General features: G+C 33.6%; 2 protein-coding genes across 3 annotated transcripts in view; one reads left to right on the forward strand and one right to left on the reverse strand.

Annotated features, from left to right (window-relative positions):
* Positions 1-13: 13 nt before the first annotated feature.
* LOC144436977 (formylglycine-generating enzyme-like) lies at positions 14-12,272 on the reverse strand. Its single transcript, XM_078125847.1, has 8 exons — positions 11,764-12,272; positions 8,613-8,687; positions 7,850-7,932; positions 2,566-2,688; positions 2,028-2,142; positions 1,639-1,752; positions 1,132-1,191; positions 14-762 (listed from the first exon to the last, which is right to left on the reverse strand). Exons 1-8 carry the CDS (start codon positions 12,259-12,261, stop codon positions 616-618), a joined length of 1,215 nt encoding a protein of 404 aa, XP_077981973.1. The 5' UTR covers positions 12,262-12,272; the 3' UTR covers positions 14-615.
* Positions 12,273-15,799: 3,527 nt separating this feature from the next.
* LOC144453392 (inositol 1,4,5-trisphosphate receptor-like) overlaps positions 15,800-24,417 on the forward strand; it is a 145,799-nt gene continuing 137,181 nt past the window's right edge. For both annotated transcript variants that reach the window (XM_078144679.1, XM_078144686.1), the window contains exons 1-3: positions 15,800-16,235; positions 16,500-16,570; positions 19,142-19,257. In XM_078144679.1, coding sequence (XP_078000805.1) covers positions 16,144-16,235; positions 16,500-16,570; positions 19,142-19,257 — 279 coding nt within the window. In that variant the 5' untranslated portion in view covers positions 15,800-16,143. The remainder of the gene's footprint in view (positions 16,236-16,499; positions 16,571-19,141; positions 19,258-24,417) is intronic.

Below are 24,417 nucleotides of genomic sequence, written 5' to 3' on the forward strand. Positions count from 1 at the left end.
CCCCCCCCCCCCAAAAGAAGCATACATAGACCAGTAGGTTAATCGTCTCATATCCTTCTCTTTGAAAAGTTCTTATGGTAACATTTACTAAAGCCCACATACCATTTACTAGGATGTTAACAACAGTTTAGACACAGCTGGAGCTGATACAAATGCATTTTATATTGGGTGACAAAAAACGATGACTTTGCAAACTCTTTACCATTATAGAGTACTGGCTAGGAGATCAGTGCTGAAGAATGATCTTTACAGAAATATGTTGTCTGTTAAATATATATATAATGTGTGCATTAGTACATGTATCAATGTCAGTAGTGTCCAAGCTGTTGTTGTTTTTGTAGGAATAATTGATTTGTACAGAGCTGGAAGACATTGTTTTGAAGACTAGTGTAGTACTAAAATTATCAATAACTATCATCAAGATAGATAGTTTATTTGCAATGAAGGCACAGACCCAACGAGCTTATACAACACAAAATATGGAGTTCAGAAAAGATAATGGAAGCACTGTATGAAACGTAGGTTCTTAGTTTGGAAGCATAATAAATGGAACAGTCATATCATATCGATGGAAGACAGATTTAGGTATAAAGTTTTGTTTAAGATGCCATCATCTCATGGGGTAGACTGAGGCAATCCTTCTATCTCTATCCCTGCTGGTGGTTTATTAGCATCAGCTACACATCGGAATCCTAGATTAGAAGCTGAACTGTCTGGTGTGTTCTGACTTCTAGCTGCACAGCGATACCTGTGACAATAAGACTGAAAATGAAAGAACAAAGGGTTCTAGTATTAGCAACATCCTCAACCACATATATTGGAGTTGACATTTTGATTCTCAAATGTAAAAGTACATATTACCTTTCCATCTGTAATCTCTCTCTCTCTCTCTCTCTCTCTCTCTCTCTCTCTCTCTCTCTCTCTCTCTCTCTCTCTCTCTCTCTCTCTCTCTCTCTCTCTCTCTCTCTCTCTCTCTCTCTCTCTCTCTCTCTCTCTCTCTCTCTCTCTCTCTCTCTCTCTCTCTCTCTCTCTCTCTCTCTCTCTCTCTCTCTCTCTCTCTCTCTCTCTCTCTCTCTCTCTCTCTCTCTCTCTCTCTCTCTCTCTGCATTGCATGTTGGCTTTGTTACTTACAGCATGACACATATATGAACCTCCTTTCTTCACTTTATCAATACCTTCAGATGGTCCACTCTGTCAAATTAAACAACAAATATATCACTGTAAACTTTAAGTATTCAAGTCATTCAAACTTTAATTCATAGACCAATATGCCAGTTCTTCTTGATTTTAATTACCAAAACAAGATGCAATTTAAATTTCATGCCAAATATGAAAAAAACACTACATAAATAAAATTATATAATTGATGTTATATTCATTCTGATTTTTTAATAACATTTATGAAAAAGTATCTTATCTCATTTGCACAATCAAATGTTTGGGATATGACACTGCGCCGTCTATAGTATATTGAAGGAAATGGCAGCTTGTGGAAAAATGCAAGTCACTCACTCACTCACTCACTCAGTCAATCAGTTCATCAGTCTAAGTTCAGTCAACATAATGTATTTAAAAACTGAATATTACATTTGAGAGATATATTTCAAACTACACAACAATGATTCACCACTCACTTACCGGGTTTGACTTAAAGTCTGCAGTATGTTCTGTTGTCCACCAATCAGCCGTCCATTCCCAGGCATTGCCAAGTACATTGTACAGACCATAGTTATTGGGTTCATATGTTGTCACCTGCAGTGAAAAAAATAATACATGTTAGTGAACTTCAAAATGGAAAGATGCCTTTTGCCTTGTACAGTGCTGTTTATTTTACTGGTATTAAAGAAGATTTCTGATTGGTCATTAAGTTAGTTGCAGTATAATGACGATAGCCATGTCGCAGCATATGTTCCACATATATGAAATCACCACGTGTCTCCAAGCATTGAATTAAGTTTAAAAACCTCCAATCTTGGTATTTCAATTGGCTGCTACCATAAAGACAGTGTACAGTACACTTTACTTACAGGACAAGTTCCAGCATAGCCATCTTCAGCACTGTTTATTGTTGGAAACGTACCCTGCCATACATTCATCATATGTTTGCCTTTTGGTAGTAATCGGTTACCCCATGGAAATGTTCTACGACAATTAAAAATCATATATGCAATAAAATCAATATGGACAAACAGCAACAATATGTTTTTAAAAAGTGATAAAAATGTGAAATAGTTTACGAGAATTACAATTAATTTAAGTGCATCATACTGTGTAACAAAATTTATATTTGACAAAGCAGGTAAACAATAGCATTACCAGATAAATGAAGTCATTGTATATAAAAAACAACAACAGCTTGTTAAACACAACAATAGATAAATCAATTTACAGATTTTTGTTTGGCTATTTCAATTGATTTTTGAGATGGTCCCTAATATTAATTTTTTTTTTATGTTTTTTTTTATTATGGAAGTACACATGTAAATTGTATTTTGGGCCTATGGCCTTTGACTACAATAAAGTGACAATATACTATATGAAAATAATGTTAATTGTACAACATACCTGTTTTCCTTTCCACCTCTGGATGCATATTCATATTCTGCCTCTGTAGGCAATCGTTTTCCTGCCCACTTACAATATTCTACAGCATCATTCCATGACACGTGTACAACTGGGTGATCCATCCTGAAAGAGGAAAAAACACATTATATTAATTCTAACCATCATTTAGTGGAAATAACTTTTCAGCCTAAACAGACAAAGTCGGCAGGTTGTAGGTCTATTCATCCAGCCATCTGTCCACCATCATGATATACTTGTGTGTTCAGACATATCGCTAAGTTAACATACACAGTCCAGTTTCATTCAAACTTGGCACAGATATGACATATACCATAGTGAGCATTGGCATGCTCTTTACTTCTGTGATGCAATCAAATTTGACTGAATGGTGACCACATTTATTGCAAAATTTCACTATTTGGATGACAGCTCACAAACTATAATACATAGAGTCAGTTCAAGTGTCTATTCCCATGTAATCAGACATATTATAATGTTCCAGTAGCTGATAATTATAACTCCTTATTTGAAAATTACGCTCAACGTTTACCGGAAATCATTCAATCTTTCTTAATTTCACATATGGGTACACACGATATTTATACACTGCAGTGCAATACCAAAAATATTATAGCATACCTGTATGCATATGAATACAATAGTTCCATAATACATGAATCATGTAAATTAACATTTCCTGTTTTTTATAAACATGTATAATAATACCAAAACCTTGTTACGTGTGAGTGCCAGCTAGTGTATGGTATACTTGGGTTATTTGTACTCATGTTGTGGTCCCCGGATTGTGGTGTGTCTGCTGCATTTGTGAAAGTACTGCTGCAGAGACCACCTGCACTGCAAGCATTTACTCAAATACCCCTGTGTATGCCACACTGGTACTTACATATGATGGGGGTTCTGTCCTAATTGTAATATTACACACAGTGAGTATGAAATAGATCCATACGGTTGTAAATTAATGACAGTTTTTCCTATGTGATAAAACTTTAATAACTGGATTAACACAAAAGTCAACAATATTACTGGAGTAGAATGTAAAGGAAAAAATATTATGAGTCATAATAAATGAAAATGCTGAAACAGCTGGACAGTTTAATTTCCTTCATTTAGCATCCATCCTAGTTGATTGACACTGCCACCCTGACCTACCAGTAACCAGTAAGAAAATAAGCCTTTATGACAACACAGGAAAATATGGTGGTATGAACATCTATCCTTCATTAACTCAAATAATAACTATGTTAATGACGTCACGTATATTATACATACATCAATTAAAATATTAATTGGTTTAATGTGTGTCAGTTATGGTGTCAATTTCAGATAGGTAATTAGACTCAAACAGTATTCAGCTGTTGATAAGGCATTGTCTAGTCATTCCTTTATTCCTTTCTTTTCACAGAAAACCAAATGCCCACATGCATACATGACAAAGACCACCTGTGAAATTCTCTCAATGGTTCTAATTTTGTCTTAGTAGGAGGAATTGTTTCTTTTTTTTTTGAAACTCAAAATATTTCATATCACTTGTAAAATCTCAATGGTGGTAATTTTATCTTTCCAGGGGTGGATTTTTTGAAACTCTAAACATTTGTCATCAGTTGTGGTAGTTTGATGCTAAATAGTTCTATGAAACAAAGTACACAAGTAAAAGGCTATACAGAGAGATCTCTTTAACACAATTTTTAATAAAATATTACTTTTCTTAAGTGAGACCAATAATTTCAACCTTTCTCTTGATTAAATCAGTCAAGAATAAATTCAAATGACATAAGCTAATTATCATAGACTAATTTTTTACACTGATTTTGAGGGATTTCTGAAAACTTTCCTTCAAGACTACTTTTAGGAATAAACTTATTTTATTTAACCTATTAACAGCAATAATTCAAATGGAATCACTACTTCAATACAATAACAGTCATCAGTGTATATAACTCTGTTAATAGGGAACTTGCAAACCCGCCATGTTGAATGTTGCATCAAGGGAAATGTGATAATAAATACTAATCAAATAGTATTGTAAACAATAATGTTACATTGTTTGTAACCACAAATAATCAATTCATAGTCACCCTGACCATTGTGTGAGGTTTATTTTATCAGTAGCTCCAGATTAGGTATTACAATAACCACAGATAATCCCATAGTCCATTGCGTCTGAGCATGCTCAGTCTTGATTGCAAGTTCCCTATTGCTCATCATGTATTGGGAAGTAATTAAAACTGTATTAGCTGTAACTTGACTATTATTTTTTTCAATCAGACAACCAACAATATATAATTCACTGAAAATTGTTAACATACCAATAATTAGACATTGTATATATTGATTAGAGGGTGATTTTATCCATAAGTTGTACAGTAACAGGTTGAAATCAAAATTACATTCATTGGGTCACTGATTATAGGTATGGACCTAAAAAATCAATTTGATCGAATTTATTTTTATTTTTCATTCATTTATGTATAAAGCTGCTCAAATACGTAAACCCACAGGTGATTCAATACTGTTCAGGGTGTACGATATTAGAATTTAGTCATTATATCTACCAAATGGCTTTCAAACAACGTTTCACTTGCAGCTAATGCACCTTTCTATGTAATCATATTAGGTTTGACAAGAAGAGTGTCTTTTCACCACTTCAAATCATACATCATAATATACATACACACAAACAAAACACTGCTGATAAACATAAATGGTATGCCAAATTTATAAATATGGAAGCATAATTTTGTTAATGTTGGTTTGATAAAAACTGTTCAGTAGTGTGTCACATAAACACACATTACTAAGGTAAGTTAAGTGTATTGTCAAATACTTGAAAATAGATACAAGACCACTATTTTGAATTCACTAAATTCAAATAAACTTTAAAAGTGTTTAAATTTATCACAGATGTCAATACTCTGACTATGTTACATGTAACACTTGAACCAGCATAATTCTGTTAATTATACAAGAACTAAAAATAATGTTTTTCATTTCATCTTATGGTATACATCATATTACAATATTAATTGCATCATGATATTAGAAATTAACACATTTTTGGACAACAAAGTTACAAACTGGATTATACGTTAATTTGCATATAAACAGAAATAACTGTGTTGGAACACAGTCCCCAATAAATTTCTTTGCTTTTTAAGTAACTTTGTGACCTCCAGTCATAGACTTATAGTGACAAATCTGTTACGTCACAAGAAGAATTCTCTGACTGAAAAAAAAATATTGGAGAATATGATAATAATACATGTACAACTATAATTCAGCAAAAAGTAAGGAAAATAAGTCATTTTGAACATTACACAGAAGTAATGACAAAAAGGCCACTGTCGTGACATAAAATGGCCAGAACATAAAATTTCATATTTTCTGTTCAGATGTGTACAACTTGGCTGTATGGGATATAGGATATATACACACTGTTTGTTAAATCTTTCATATGACTTTTACACCATGGTACATCACTTTTAGGAAAGAATTCATATCCATACCAGTAAGTTGTTCTCAAACTGCTAATTTTATCGTTAAGGAATATTTTAAGAGAAGTAGTACCATTCCCACTACCCCTGTCTTTTCATCAACAGATGGCCAGATCATAATTACTGATCATTCATACATATGTTCATCTGACAGTATAATATGTACACGTCAGAGATATAAGGGGTCGTTTATCTATCTTGTCCCTAAATCAATAAAATGAAAACTGTACATACTGAAAAACAATACATCCATTTTATATCATATTCATATGCAAACAAATTTATTCTCTGTTGCTATGAGAACAATGGCATAAATTTCATGTCACTCTTTTAAATTTACTTTCCTAGAGTAATTAAAACTGCAATCACTAATTTTTTGTTAGATAATAGACTGAAGAAATAATTACCATATGTTTGCATTGAAAACATTAATTTAAATTACCAATATCCAAGTTTTCAAAATTGCAATTGATTTTTTTAAATAATATTGAGTGACTATTGGAAGATGAATAAATTGTACACAACCACAACGTTTATATCACTATATAGTTGCCAATAAGTCACAAAATCTACCAGAATTTATCAAATGGTTTCGTACTTCTGTTGTAAAATATTTTACTTTCACTGTTCACAGTATTTTAACTGATATATCTTTTACAGAACAAATACCTTCTCACTACAAATACATTTTCACCTTGAGTTTCTTTGTTTCCCTTCATCATTGGGTGAAAATGTAAAAGAAGCAGAGCATTCATAAAAGTACTTAGCTTTCAGTAATAATCAAAATAGAGACTAAACTAAAGCAAAATTATTTATTAAGATACAACACAAGTTATCAATGAAATTTACCCTTTATGAAAATCAATTTGTGTATTATTATTCCATCATTATTAGACTGAGTTTACCAACCAAAAATGTTTTAAAACAATGTCAGACATACATAACATGTGAAATTTGAGCGTGAAATCAGTATAATTGATTTACATTCATATTTCTGTACTCCGTGTACAGATGTGGATACTATTGGCATACCTGTTCAATCTTACATCTGTCCTGATAGCATTTGAGTCACATTATTAATTGTATTCTTCTACAACAAACATGAGAGTAGAATGATTGCTCGATGTTCAATGCAGCTAATCTATGGGAGTTTACATGCTATACTAGCAACAGTGTTTGAAGAAAGAATGCACCTCTGTGACAAATTTCCCTGAAAAGTTCTTCAATTCTCTCCAAACTTTGTGATATGAAAGTTTGTTCCTGGTCCTTTTGAATAGTAAAAGAAATTTTGGAGGTTCACTGTCTTGTTTTAAAGGAAATTGTCAATCTTTTATTCGGCAGCCATATTGGATTCTAGAATGACTAAATTTTGATATCATCTTGACCTCTATTACAAAACTTTGTACAATGACCCCCTAGTTTTTCATTGATTTGAGAATAGATTGAAGTTTTCTTGAACAAAGTAACAGCAAAAGTTTAAGAGTTTATTTCCGAGGTGCACATCTCGTGTCAATGTAAATGCTATTTACTATAAAACTATAAAAGCAGAAAGGTGAAACTAATTACTATCTAGGGCAAGAGAACCATAGTATGTCTCCCTTCAGGCAAGAGTGCACATACTATTTTTGACAGTTCAATCTAGGGAAATGTGGTTATGAACAACAGTAAAATCTACTTAAAGTGGAAATTATTGAATTTAATCTGGTCTTGGTGATTTAGTTTTCATTCTTTTGTTCTTTCTACATGTAATACAATCAACATATTGTACATACCTATCAGCAATACCTGTATCTGGTCCTTCAGGATGTCTCCAATCTGAGCCAGTTACTTTCAACCACCAAGGTGTTTGTAGTACCTGACAACACAAATTTTTTGTGTAATGTTTTATCAAAAGAATATAAATCATTTACAAATTTGAACAAACAATCTTAGACTATCTATCCCAAATACACAGATTGTTAGCTACCACAACATCATCAAGAGAAAATACTACAATTTTTAGTGACTACAAATATGTGAAGAATAAACAAATAAATAGGGCCATACCGGTATGTATAACCATCATACACCAAGCAAAGTGTACATGTACATAATTATATAACAAAGGAAAAAAACAAGACAAGATTTTCCATATTACCACGGGGTACACTACATGTATGTCCAAATATGGAAGATGGTACAGTTGAAAACATCAATCACCTTGGTGATATGATTATGATACATCTTTGGATTTACTATTAAGTCTCTTACCTTAACATAGTCCTGCTTGCAAACAGAGTAAGGTCAGGACTTAATCGATTCTGACAGTTAAACCCCCTTCCTTCCTGGTGTATGGGGACAATGTCAGAATTGAGTCTCATACACTGTTTGCAAGCAGGACTATCTTAACACATACTATTACTACATTATAAATTTCAACAAATATGTGGCCATATACACCCTCTCAAGGTTGGGTAATTGTGACATACAGCCCCAGTCAACAAAATCATAATCAGACCATAAAAGTAACTGCTATAACACAATCCTATAACTCACTGCTTCAGTCACTGTTGCCAGTGTTTTTTCACTCAGTCTGCCTTCCAACACAAAGGAATCACCAAATGTTTCAGCCTGAGAAAACAGAAAAAAAGGAGAAAGACAAATATATATATAGAGAAGATGATATAAACTGGTAGTGTGGGCAAAGAATGTCATCTCCATGTTTTCCCTACAATGTTTATTGTTTGAACACAAAGATACACCAGTAAACGACAAACTGACATCTGATAATATGCTATCACTAATTTCAGCTGCAGCATGGATTACAACAGCTTAAGGATCCAATGTGATAATCTGATGATAACGGAGTACTGTAGAAAATTAATTCGCTTGATATATACTAGTTTCCCAATTGTTCTCTGCTACCGTTTTTATAATTTTATTTATTTATTTATTTGTTTGTTTTATTTATTTATTTGTTTATTTATTAATTTAAAGAGGCTACTCTGTTCAACTGTGAGGCTGCTTTCCCAAGGAGCCCTCTAAATGTAAATACATCAAAAAATTCATCACAGAAATTGATTATGATTACATACATGAAAAGCACTGAAACAAAATTACCAAAGAGATCATACACAAACAAATAATATCATACTTTAAAGTTAAAGATAAACATCAATGATTATTCTTCAGCCTATTACTTCTCAAATAGTTAATCTTATATCAATTACCATGACAACAGAGCAAAACAACAACATTTTGCAATGAAAATAAGCAGCTTCATAGTAAGGGTGAATAAGTGAAACTATCTATACATGTATCATGTACATGTAAATTGTTCTCTATACTACGCGAAGTGTCCATCATCTTACTTCCTCCTCTGTAAAAGAATCTTCCATTCAAAACACTGGTGGTCATTTTAATAATTTTTAGGGACAATAGTTATTTTCACAATAACAGTACAGTTTTCAATACAACTATAAAACATATTTTGAAATTCACAAATGATATAAATTGTACTAAGTGATAAGATGACCGTTTAATTATCCTGGCTTTTACATGTAAAAACCAGCTGGTGGTACCAATCAACAGTTTTTAAAAATGTCCCTATTCAGGTAGTGCTTTGTATATAAAATGTCCACTACTGCATGCTTAGGGAATAGGAGATCTCCTGTGTAGATTGCATGCTGTCTAATAGTATTTAACACACTGAAGACGGAGATGATTGAACCTATTTCTAAATCTCATTATATTTATTACTTTCAAACCAGATTTACAAATATAGTAACATTTTCATGATTTGGAAATATTTTCTGTGTAATACATTTATGTGCCATATAGATCGATATAATGTTTATTATTTAGTCATTTTGATACAATTACTCAAATGATATCAGATATCAAAATGCAGAGAAATAATTTGCATATTTCTTTTTTTTTAAATCAATTTTTCTTTCATTTCCACCAAATTATGTCAATAACGTTTAGAAACAAAATAATATGAAATTATTCCACGAATTAAAATAATGAAGAGTCAAGAATTAGACAGAATATAATGTAAAAAGCTCAGGTTCATAAGAATATCAGGTTTCCATATATGATTTCCCTATATAAACAAATTCTCTACACTTAGTTATTTCACAGACCACAGCTAATATGATAAATAAATAAATAATGCTTTATGTCAGCCTATCTTTTTTTCTTTTACAAAACATCTTTGGTTTCTAAAATTATTCTATCAGTAGATGACAAGAAAGCTATCTCATTTATGAACACGAGGGATAAACAAAATACATTTTCAATTAGTGACATACAAAAATGGTATGCATTAACTATATCATAAAAAGTCCTCAAAATATATCCATAACCATACATAGACTAAGAGTATATAGTAGCAGATATAGCTATAGTGCCAAGTACAACACTATGACTTGTTATCTGTTACACGTTGTTGTTTCATCTATATTTACTGTTTGCGGTTTCATTGCACAAATGATATATGGCCAAAACATAGATGAAATATTCAAGTTCCTTTGTTTTCCTTCCAGTTGACAGTAACACAAAAAAAATGTTTGCCTTTCAATGATATATTATTCGTTATTAGTATGTTAGCAACATTGGTCAATTCCCCCCCCCCCCCCCAATACATTCCATTATCAGTCTAAAGAAATGCTGTACTTCTGCAAAAATTGTCTTAAACATAGATATTTTTATTCATATACATAACTCTAGATTGCACATTTTCGTTAATTTCCATCAATCTTTTTCAATTCAACTAAGTTGCAGTTTTATCACTCAAATTAGACCCCATAAGCAATATGTTAGTTCTGTTGAAATATTTGCATCATGTCTCAAATATAAACAGAATTAACACATGGTGAATACAACCCTATGTTGAAAAATAAATCATATTAATCCTCCACTGTATCACTGAATACTGTAAATAACAGATGACAAGTCGGGATTTAAACTCAACAAATAAGTGATGTTTTCCTAGTGCAGCAGTGTTTTAGTTGAATACATGAACAAGTAACCTATAAAATCAGTGTCAGCTGGATGGTGAATTATTACACAGGTTATCATAAACCCAAGGAGTCAACTTTAGTAGGGTAGGCCTTGGTGACACTCAAACCAACCCTAGGACACCTTTGTGACCCCCCCCCCCCCTTAAACTTAAACAAATTCCGAATATGAAAACAAATTGGACTGCTGAATATAGATTATGATCTCAACTGGGAATTTGATATTAAATATTTCGAAGGCACAAAACAAACTGGAAAAAAAGACTGATTCCTTGACAGACCTACCATTTTATTCATTATATTTTGAGCATTGTAATATGCAATCAACAACTTGTTTTGTTGTATTTTTTTTAAATCAATATTTTAGACCAACTGTTTAGTTTTGGTTATTGTCATTGTAGTTGTAGTAGCAACGTTGGTTTGCAATACCAGTGTCATAAACAATTCTATCATACTAACACTGATGAAATCAAAGCAGTAGAAGGGGTATTTGACCTAGCCAGGGTCTCTTTAGGACGGTCCAGGTATCTCATATACTAGTATTGTGTATGTATCATTGTGTGGTTTACGTGTGGAAGTGATGCACACTTCACTACTAGGCCTTTGTACATGTATTTGATATTCCCAATAATTAAACTGAACGCTGAAATTGTGTTAACATCAATTCCAATATTAAAGATACTTACCTCTGTCACGTAGCCTGTTGCGTTTACAAACACCTCAAATTCAGCATTACTGACTTCATATTTGTCGGCAAGAAATGCATCGAGTTGAACTTTCCTGGCAGGACCTTCTCCGTCCAAGAAGACGACTGGATTATCTGTTCCCATGGTAAATTTACCAGCTTTGATATAGGCCATTTGATTAGTCCTTGGGTAAGGCGATACGGGCTTGTTTGTTGCTTCTTTGTATTTATCTGCCGGGGACTCGTGTTCGTGACTACATTGTCCCGTTGTACATTTCTCTGCGCCTTCACTTTCAGCTACAATACTTCCGGGTTCTCCGATTTTGACGGTGTTTCCTCTATTTAGGCCTGAACAGCCACAGTCTTTCTCGCCTCCCTGATTTTCTGATGCCTCATTCGGTGTATCTGTTGTAACATCTTCACAATAACCAGGGTAGGGTCGTTGAACAAGCACCAAAACAACGCAGCAGACGAGCACCCACATCTTACACGTCGCCATTGTTATTGCTGTGTGACTGTGTCATGTGTGTGTGCTAGTGTGGATTTGTTTGTGTTTTCATGGCTATCTCTTGGTGGCGCTCTTACCTTGTACCTTGAAGCTTGACGAACGTACCTAGTACCTGCGTACTACACGTACATGCATGACGTGTCGACGTCGGTGCGCGGTGTTGACGACCGTCTCGACACGTACACAGCAGTGGGAAAGCCGGGGGGAAAGCAAGGTGACAAACCCAGGGCAGTGGGCATCGATCTTCTGGGTATGGTGAAGAAAATCAAACTTTATCCTTGTTGTTACTTCAAACGTACAGGTTATTCTAACGATTATTAAAATCTGATGATGTACATTGTAAGGGTGTCTTTTTTTTTGTTTCGAGGCGGGACGTGACATAAAGTCATAAACAGAGGAAGACAGATAATTGGGTGAAAAACAGTCTGAAAACATGATGTAGAAATATGGCTTGATTAACACAGAAAAAAAGCCGACAGTATACTTTGGAAATAAAGGTAAATAAATGAATTTACTAACATCAGATGAGATCTTACATGCAGGACTACATCTCCCCTTAGTCCTGCTTCCATGACGGTGCACGAGTCTGTATTACTGACTTGACAATTGTCAGAATCGAGTCCCGAATTCCTCCGTATGCAAGCAGGACTAATCTCCCCTCAGACTCAGACCACTATATTTTCTATAGTGGTCTGAGATCTCCCCAATCATTTTTCGATCTATGCCAACATTGAAAGACTGTCAAAATGACAAATCTTGCATATAGAGAAAACGAAAAGAAGCAAAAGTGGGGTTCTTGGTACCTAACACTTATACCACTTATTCCCACAGTTAGGCCTAAATACTCATTTTCCAAATTAAAAGATAACTTATGAGATCTTGTAACAAACGCATGCAATTTTAAATATCCTTCAAAATTACACTACGTTTTCAATTACACCCAATAGTTCAAAAAATGTTCATCAGCCTTGCACTACACAAGTGTTAAGTTCTGTCTTCCCCGGGTCATATTCAGATTCAACAACTGATCGTTTCTCGATAGTTTATAGGATCTCTTATTGCACTGAAAACTATTGAATCGTGTGGTAACTGATGTTTTTCCTACAGTACGCTTGGGATTCGTCAAACCTTTTAGATTACCGATGCCTGATGAACGTAAGCTTACAATAATGACGTGTGTGACCTGTCCCAGAACGTATAGAATACCGACCTGACTTAGTACCTTGAATGAATCCTGTAATTTGTAATAATGATAAATTAATTTAAAATGGTATGAAATGCAACAATATACAATATAGGATTTTTCTTTGTGGTATTTAAATTTAAATTGTGATCAGGAAAGGGTATTGATACATGTATCATCTTGACATGTTAAAACATAGTGGAGGGTCTATGGTTAAAATAACACCAGATAGCACTCTTTTAGTTACAAACATTTCTAGAGGGGGGGGGGGGTGTTCCCCCACACTGCTCTCTTGTATTTTGATTCGAAGTTTAACTAGCATTGATTCCACCTTCACATGTTGAATCACACTTTTAGTTGTTTAATTTAAAACAATTCTAGGGGTACCCACTCCCACTCCCACACTGCTCACTTGTACTTCTATCCAAATTTTACATGCTGCATTCCTTGTTACTGGGCCTTACTTTTGAAATAAGCTACATTCATTGTGTATGTCTCCTGTTATAAGAAAGTTGAATTTCAAAAATAAACAGTTACATGACATGATGCGGCTGTCAAATTTATATATTAAAAAAAATTGAAGTATCCTACTTGGCAAAAAAAAAACGTTGTCTAGTTGCTCTTGAAAAAAAATGCTGTTGGGTCGTTTGATAGATGACGAGGTGCATTGTATCTTGTAAATGAGTGCCTAAACTTGACAGCTCTTAACTATGTCTTTGCGGTTAAGTTAAAAATGTATACGACACGTACGTTGACCGAACAAATATTTACATATATCCAATCTGGATCTGTCTTTAAATGATTTCAAACTGTGTCCTCTTATACGCTTGTTTTCGAAGTAGACAATTTGAAAAACACAATACAAATTGTTATACATGATAAACCTTGCTTGCTTGTGGAGAAAATAGTCATATGCGTAACCATGTATCAAAAACATAATTTGTGAACAGAATGTGTGATATTTTTAATGAAGGATTGGCCCTTTAGGGAGACGGATTGAATGCATCACAAATGAAAAACACGAGAAATTACTCGCTTATTTTTTTGGTATAGCCCCATCAATGACATGAATTTGCAACAAATCTGTGTTAATCACTTCATTGAATCTTCACTTACAAAAACGATATAAGGGCTTATAGGTGATCATAGCCGAGGCTTACAAACTTTTCAAATAGCAATAACTGCACACCGTGTTTCGTAGTGATTTTTCAGTGTGAAGAGTCACTTACTAACCTTGAATGGGTTGTTTACATTTCGTTCAGTCATAGGCTACAGCACTATCTCATGTATCTTGCCAGGTGATCTGTACGTACTATAAGCTTACTACTTGTTGAGGTCGTTAGGATAAAACTTTCATAAATATAGGGGAGATCTAATAAGGACTTTAAATATTAATCCTGATATTTAAAACTCTGGTAGTGCCTAAATTGATCCATTAAGTATATGAAAATGCAAAACTACCAATTTCTTATTAGTATAAAATATTTGGATTACGTAGCCTATGCATGGGCTATAGCCTTCGAAGAATCTACGAATACCCTCACCGGTGCACCACACGTCCACACACACACACACACACACACACACACACACACACACACACACACACACACACACGCACGCTAGCCAAGAACATGGTCCCACAAGAAGCCCTCAGTGTTGCAAACATGTTCAGCTGCATATGAACTAGTATGAAATTATAAAAAAAATTAAGAAAATTTGTGTGAATGGGCTTGACATTGGTAAAGTACCAGTGTGTTGTTTAGAACCCATTATTACATGTAAGATTTTTATTTGATTTGTGAATTTGGAAGGGACTGTATGATACAGCAGTATCTTAATGAATAAAACTTTATCATTCTGTTTCCCCTTTCTTCCTATTTTTTTGATAGCCGCTATTCATTCAATGCCACCATATTTTATTGCCATTATATAATATTTCAGTGCATAGTTCGGTCCTGGACTGTCCTAAAATAATACTCATCAAGGTACCACTTATCAATTGCGCCCTCTGTGCTAAGATCTATTTCTTCTTTCCCCATCATCAGGACGTAATGATTTTCTTTGAATTATAATTTGACACGCTTGTTTACCTTGTAAACTAATACGATAGGAATTGCGTCAGTATATGTAGTCAGTCATAAAACAATCTTCTAAACTGATGATAAATTTATAATGAACTATATTTACAATAATTCTTTCGTCATGGAAAGAATAAGTTTTATCATTGGACAAAATGTACGCACTGGCTACCTATTAGCCAATCAAAATAACTGTTGTATTATGTACGCCAGAATAGAAATTATTCCGCGGTGGCCTCAGTGGGCGGATGCTTTGTTATTGAGGTGTTGCTCGGTCCCACCTGAGACTTCTGTAGAGAACTGAAGCTGTATTCAGATATAAAGATTCTCTGCGTGTGTTCCATAAGGCAGGCATACGGAGATTGTTGTGAACTGGGGTTTCATCCAACGATTTGTTGCATCCTCAAGTGTCATATTTTACAGGAAAATTCCCAAGCGTGGAAACCTGAAGTTCGACTTGTTGACGTTCGACGACCCACGTCGCTTCGTTCAGTCGAGTTGAGTCTGCATGTCACTTCACAGTGTGTGAGGCTTCGCCATGAGTTGTGAATGAATTCGTCTTTTACCGTATTTATTAGTGGTGGTATATACTAGCAAACTCGACCAACTATGAGTGATATGATGTCCAGCTTTCTCCACATCGGGGATATAGTGTCGTTATATGCAGAGGGTAGTGTGAATGGCTTTATCAGCACTTTGGGGTAAGATTCGACATCTAGTTTAAAATGTTATTTACAACCACATGATCCACCTTGCACTGCAAGTTATTAAAAATGTTATTTTACATGATCTGTCCACCACTGCGACAAGGTATTTGGTCGTAATATAAACGCCACATGCCGCACTGAAATGACATTAACAGTCTTTAAATTAATATTATACAAGTTCGAAATCTTATATATTATGAAACCGAAATACTATTTCACTATCATCAATTTATTATTTAATGATTATTTTTTCTGCAGCCTTGTCGACGATCGGTGTGTCGTTCAACCAGATGCAGGCGATTTATCCAACCCGCCGAAGAAATTTCGAGGTATGGTTAAAAAATAGTCTCTTAAATTGAGTCAAAACACGTTTCTTAAAAATAACATACTATGAACTACATGTCAGTCGACCTCCTTCTATGTGCATCCCACTTGTGTTTTTGTCAAAAAAATATACGCCCGTGTTATTTCTACACGGTCGTTACGTCTAGCGTCTGAACCACTTGACACATCCAAACAGTTACATGTAGAATGTGTGACATGTTCCTCTTTACACCTGGCATCTGTAGAAAATGTTTTGGTTTTGTTGTAGTTATGTAAATGTTTCTTGTATCTCTTTGTGAAGCAATCTTGTCTCATACACAGCCTGCCAAATTCAACAATAGAGACATCCTTGAAATTTATTGTTGACTGTTGACTTCATACAATTGCAAATACATTAGCCACCATATATATACTATAATACTATATATATATATATATATATATATAACTCGGTGAGTATCAATCTGCTAAGACAGTGCTCTATACCGCAGTGGCAGAGCGTAATAGTTTTGGTAGTACTGGAACTCTTTCTTGGGTGTAACTCGGAGTTTCACGCATATTGCGATCATCAGACACTCTGATATATATATATATATATATATATATATATATATATATATATAGGAAGTCAGTGGTAAGATTTGTCCATAGTACAGTGCTCGATACGTCTGCACGCAGAGCGGAGTATATGTTGAGGGTAGAAGAAAATCAAGTCGGGTTTTTTTATATATATATATATAAAAACTATTGCGCTCTGCCACTGCGGTATAGAGCACTGTCTTAGCAGATTGATACTCACTGAGTTATATATATATATATATATATATATATAAATCAGATAGTTTATAACTCTAGAAAGTAAGCTACCATGACCTGTGATGAAAATATTCACGTATTGTTAACATTATATGTTCAAAAGGTAATAAAGTATTAATTAGTTAGCATTATTAAAAAGGAGACTAAATATAAGTTTCTTAATGAGTTCAAAGTAAACATCTATTAACTAGGCAGATCTGAAGCTTAGAGAACACACTGCTTTTGAGCTGCAAAAGTGAGTAAAGTATTAAAGATGAGTTTGTAGAACTTTCTGATTGCTAACTAAACCCATTTAATATTTAAGTAAAAACTGAGAGACTGTGCTAGTGGTGATGTTCGGTTAAGAGTCAGTACAGTCATGGTGTTTCAACAAAGCTTCTGTTGTTCAGTGACCTCTCAGGACAGACAGCGTTGTTTTAGTTTGCACATACACATAATACAATGTTCTCATACCAGCAGAATTATGTACATGTCTGTAGTCTATGCAATGATTGTTGCACCAGCAAAAATCTGTATAAAGGTCCTCCTATGTACATTGAGGTCAAAGGGTCAAACTTCATTAACGGTGCCTGTATGTGTCAACATTTTAGATATTTTTGTTGTTGGTGGTATGCATGTGACATTATTTCATACATACCTTCAAAGTATAAGTCTCAATGATATTTTTGAGATTTATAATAATAATAATAATAATAATAATACTTTATTTTAATGAGGGCAAAAATAGTTGACGAAACAACTAATCGAGTTTTGTCCTCAGAGAAAAAAAAACAACAACAAAGCAAAACAAAACAAAACAAAAACATACATATCACACAAATCCGGAGAAGTATTTAACTAAATTCGGAAACAATTACAAATCTTAAAAGAAAGAACAAAATGGTATACATCAAATAATACTGGCTACGAAGATGGCTCTTGAAATTAGCTTTGAACGTACTCCGACTTCAAGTGTCTCTTATATGGGAAGGGATAGAGTTCCAAATTTTGACCCCAATGAACTTTGTGCTAAATTGACCGTAATTATTTTTGTATTTTGGGATGCTTAAATCATTTCGCTTATGTTGCCTGGTGTCGAAACAATGACCTATCTTGGAAAAGAAATTTGAGAAGTATGGCGGAACTCTGTCATTGATCACATCGTGAACAAAAATTCCTATTTGATAATCACGTTGCTTGTATACATCTAGCATTATCATTTGTTTACTTCAATATCCAGTATTGTATTATCTTTTTAGGTGCTGTTTGAAAAGAGTATCGTTTTAGGTGTCAGTGTATGTCACTTTTTGATCTAAAAACACAAAACTATACATTCAAAGACTTTACTGTATACATCAAAAGTTTCCACATAGTACTGATCAGACAGCCTTTGAACTGCTTGTATATTTTTGTATAAAAGCAGTCTTTACTACATTGTTTATTGTCTTCAATTTTAAAAAATATGTACTTCTATTCTATCAGAATCTATGTAGAACTATGTAATTTGATAGTTATGCAAAAACCTTGAACATTTCTGAATCAATTTGAATATTTAATGTCAGAATATGTAATGAAATACATACATTATGCATCGTATGATAATGAATTAGTTATCTTCTTTGATAGTCTTCCATGTTAGCAGTTTGAGCTTTGATATAAGATAATACTTTTCTTCTTAGGAGAGTAGAGTGGGTGACTTTTCTTAGTATGCATTTCATATATTTATAAGGGTTAAATTTATGCTTTTGAAATAATTTTATCTGTTTGAATTATTACCACAGATTGTCTCTTCAAGATATGTCCTATGAACAGATACTCTGCACAAAAACAGTTCTGGAAGGCTGCGAAACCCACCTTAACCAATGCAACTGATGCTGTGTTACTTAAAAAACTACACGTAAGTACTAGTGTTTAAATGATATTGATGGTATTATCCCACCTTAGTCTCCCCAAATCACAAGAAGATGCACTTGCAATCAAGCTAGCAGTGTGGCATGACTTCTGAGTGGTGTGATCCTGTAGTTTTGAAGTAAGGAGTATCTTTAATATTGAAACACAAAAAATGAATAAAAACCGTCTGTAATGAAATGAAATCAAGGAACTGTTATTTGTTTTCATATTTACAGTTGTAAATTAAAGAAAATAATTAATAGTTGTTAAAAACAAGAAAGGAAAGAAACTAAACAGGACAGGACAGGAATTGATAAAGCAAAGAAAATATATAGTATCACATGTATGATTATAATCTGAGGTGAAAAAACAACATCTCAGTGTATCATGTGGGATGGTTGGATTAGTAGGTGGAAGAACTTTGAGGAAAGATTATAATTTAAGAGTTTGTCCAAGAGGCAATCTTGAGATGAATTAGTACAATGCAAGCTATTGATAGCTAGAATCCAGTTGTCTTCAGTGATAAAGTGACTTCAACGGAAGTCAACAGTTTTTAGGAGACGCTAGAAAACACTTTGAATAGGTACTTGATTTAATTTCAGAAATTGGATTTTTAGAATAGCACATCTAATGGCTTCCCTTACTTTGAATTGTAAGATGTATGTAAGGACAGCTATCAGAAACCATTATTGAAGACTCATTATGACATTACAAATCTTCTATTAACTTCTCTGAAAAAATAAAACAGTTCATTGACCAAGCCAGTTAGTCAGGGACGTTGACAGCTACACATCACTGTATACACATGTATAATATACAGGAGTGGTTTTGAAGTATGTAAATCTATATGTTTGAACTTTACAAAGGTTTGTTGAAGAATGACCCATAAATAGAACTGTTTCATTAATTTAGGTAGTTAGATATATTACATTTGTAATATAGATATTGATGATGATCACTGAATTTTAAATGTAGGACAGGGGTCGACTGTAGTTTTTACATTCTTTATGTTCAGTGTAGAGTTTACCTGAGTAGACTGGGGGCATGTCAACAACCTGTGTTGTAAAATATCAGTAGGTGTGGCCAGCTTGACATGTACATACTCAATTTAACCTTGCAAGGTGATAACAGTGTAACCCTTGACTCTGCTTGGGTTATGTCAAAATAGGGGTACTGTACTGTACATGTACGTGTGGTCTGACCATACAATAAATTACATCAAAGTAGTATTAGGAGTTAGATGATGGGAATAGGACTGGGTTTGTCACATTTGTATATGTATTGTATTTTTACCTCATAAAATGTACAGCAGTATGAAGCCATATATAGTGCAAAGACTGGATTCTCCAGTGTGTATAGGAAATGCTAGTCATGGCAGAGAAACAATGTGCCAGGGTAAACAACATGTCTGTCTGATGCAAAATATTGATCTGAGATCAATTCAATGTTTGACTCTGTTATGGATGTTTGACATCAGAGGTATTTCAATATTTGATTTTACTGTATAAAGAGTTGAAAGAGCATGATGACTGATACATCTGTGCTTGCACTTCAGTAATCATTGGGTAATAATGAATGATTACTGAAGTATACACAATGAGAATCTTTCAGTCTAGGTGACCATCATAATAGCTAATAATAATGGAGTATTTTATTTATCAATATGATATGGTGAAGAATGGTGCAGCCAAATATATTGCTGTATGTAAACACAATTTACTGTACATGTATGTGAAGTGTGTGTGTGTGTGTGTGTGTGTGTGTGTGTGTGTGTGTGTGTGTGTGTGTGTGTGTGTGTGTGTGTGTGTGTGTGTACGTGTGTTGGAGGGGGGTGGTTGATGGGTAGATACATTTAAGTTTTTCAAATACAAATATTAAACTATGGATAATATGGTTATGAAAATGAGAAACAAATGTCTGGTATTGTGTCAAAACTTATGAGTTATGAGAGATGCATGTCTATAAAAAATGACAGATAACTGTCTAAAAGGAACTACATACATACATGTATGTAAAGTAATCATCCTGATAGCACAGTATTGTTCTGTGTAATTATCCATTGCTAGAGTTAGTTACATTAACAATTTCACATTGTGTGAAAAAAAGTAATGAAATACCAAGAACACTTTGGTGAAGACAACCATCAATATATATTTTTTAATATCATAGTATGACAGGTTGTAATATTGACTGTAAATGTACACTAAGAGAGAGAGAGAGAGCTGCTGCATTCACCATATTTGAACAGGTGGTCAGCAATATCAGAAACAGTATACCCAAGAGGAGAGACATTCGTACCACCACAGGTCACAACATCTTATCTAGCTCTAAATAATATCATACTTTGTCATAGTTTCTTTCTCCCAAGACAGTGATGAGTAAAATGTCATATTATTCAGAATAATTGAGTATCCATTATTGATACTATAGTGTGCAGACAGATACTGTAAACTGACATATTTTCACCACAAGAAAATTCTATGATTTTGCTGTCTTCAACTAGTTATCAAAGACTAATGTTTATGAATGACCAAGTCTTGTACACTATTTACAAAACATACGTTTACAAAAGAGGCATATTAATCATTTTTGTATCTATGCTTTCCAAAAAGCAAAATTAAGTCTTTAGTGAAAATTTCCAGGTTTCCTTTAATTAAGTATGGAGACAGCTTGCCAGTACAAAATTAAAAAATAGAATCATGTTGCCATCTGCACCTATTGTCTGGATTTTGTATTGATCGTTACATTCTAGTGAAACTCATACCCTGGATTCACAGACATACATGAAGATCGTGTAGATATACCAGTAGGATTAGTGTATGTAATGACAGTTGTTCTTATTTGTTCTATTAAGTAGAAATTACTTGACTATATAATAACAATAGAGAAGGCACCAATGAATCTACTAATCTAGAGACAGATATTTAATAAGTCATTAAGTGTAAGTCTAAAAATAAAAACAATAGAAAGGTTATCATTTGTATAACTATAAAATGGTGGTGTTGTTTCATAAAAAAACTTCTCAAGAAAGTAAAAGTAGTTCAAGCATTAGTGATTTGTTATTTGTTGTTACATAGAGATGATTAAAGTGAATTTAATTTTACATTTGACAGAGAAGTAACAGGTCTGTCATCTTTCTAGTAAATTATACCTATAGTAATTGATGTACATACAAAACATATTTGTGGTCATTGCATTGTGAAGCAAAGTGCTAGTTTATTTTGATATACAACAATATTGCATCATTTACTTTCAAAATCATCTCAAGATTTTTGTTTTCCTCTGAAATAATTTTGAAGTACTATTGGTGTATATAATATCAGCAGATTTTGATATCATTACAAGGCATAGTTTGTATTGCACTTGTATATTGAGCTTACACTTTGTCTCTAGTCTTTGTTGAGTACAATTCAATCTCAGAGTACAGGTGTGGTCATGTAATTTATTCAATGTCTTGTATCAAGGGGTAAAACTATTATTAGGAGTCAGAGACATTCCAGTGACAAGGTGACCAGGACACAGCAATAACTTCTAAGTGACATCTGGATAAAATGAAAATAAAAATAAAAATATCAAACCACTTCTGGTCGGAATGGAATCTCATGTCAAACTTGTAACAATATAGTCATCCAACTGTTTAGACCTCTAGTTAATAAAATCTTCATTCTTTAGGAGAGGGGCAGGATACATTTTAGAGTTACATGTACCATCAACTACCATCTAGATGAAGGGGAATTGGTCCTTTTAATGACCATTAAAATTGTTGTCTTACTGTATAAAGATTGCTGGATGACCTCTTCAATGGCAACACTGTTTTCTTCATCAAAATTCAGTACTTGATGTGAGAGGATATTGGAGAAGTTGACTGATAATTTGTGATTTTATGGATCTATTACAAGTCAAATTACTGCTACCAGTATATTTGCAAAAGTATAATAAAATTAAAAGGGAGAAAAATGGTATAAAAATGGAAGATTCTGTTAAAAATGCAGGTAGTGATGTCAAAAGATATGAGCTATTACTTTCGTCATGGGAATGTACTAGTACTAGTAACTGTATGCATATATAATGTAAACATGAATGTAATACTTAATAAAAATTGTAAATTATAATTCTGTAAAGAGGAATTACCGGTGTTGTAATACATTGCTGCTCTATAAATCACCCAGGTATGCAAATGGTATGTTGATGTGATACAATAATATTTATGATGGATCTGTAAGTATATCTACTTGTATACATAGGGTGCCATATTGTAAACTAACACTGAACCCTTCTGTTATTGGGCAATACCTGTCCAAAGTTGGAGTATGATCAGGTACAAGGGTTTGATGGAAGAGGTGAAGGTAGATCATGTTAAGTTTTTAGAAAAAATGTAAGATTATGAAAAAATCTAGTACGTTCTCATAATCCACATCAGAAACACCTTGTGTTGTTTTGTATCAATGTATGTCAGTTTGATCATAGACCCTCCACCCACGGTCTATAGTTTTATAGTGTGATAAGGAGAAGACTTTTCAGTGCCTTTGAAGCCTGTTTTAATTGTCTACCACTCATAAAATGACGTTCTGATCAGAGGTTTCTCTAGAAAACTGCTGTAATGGTTGTATTTCCTGGTGTAATAACTTCAGATAATTTTTTTTTTAAATTAGATGTAGCAAGCAGTAGGGTATTACAGGTGTAATGTTGTGTTTTACAAAGACTATCAGACTGTCATAGCTACAATTTATATGATGACGTAGGTAATGAGAACATGCTTGTAGTAAGATGAATATATGCATTAATTAAAGGACCCAAGGGCCATGAGGTCTGTGAAAAACAAATACCTTTGGGACATAGTCTGTGAGCGATCAATTGATCCTAGTTAATAAGTCATCAGATAATACATCACAGTGAGAGTGATACATATTAGTCATTATGCCATAGGTTAGGTTTTCTGATTGATTCTTCACTGACCCCAAAGATCCACCTCTTATTATCAGTCATAAATCTTATCTTTAATAGTGGTCTTCCAGAGAAAGGTGATATTAACAAATAGCAATATCTTGAGGTTCTGTCAGACTTCATGATGTAATTACTACATATGTACCAGAGAGTACTTGCAAAGGTGTGCGTGCATACTAGTGGTATTTGCACTGCAGTGCAATACCGAAAACATTGTTGCATA

The sequence above is a fragment of the Glandiceps talaboti genome, chromosome 1 (genome assembly GCF_964340395.1).
Source record: "Glandiceps talaboti chromosome 1, keGlaTala1.1, whole genome shotgun sequence".
NCBI lineage: Eukaryota > Metazoa > Hemichordata > Enteropneusta > Spengelidae > Glandiceps > Glandiceps talaboti.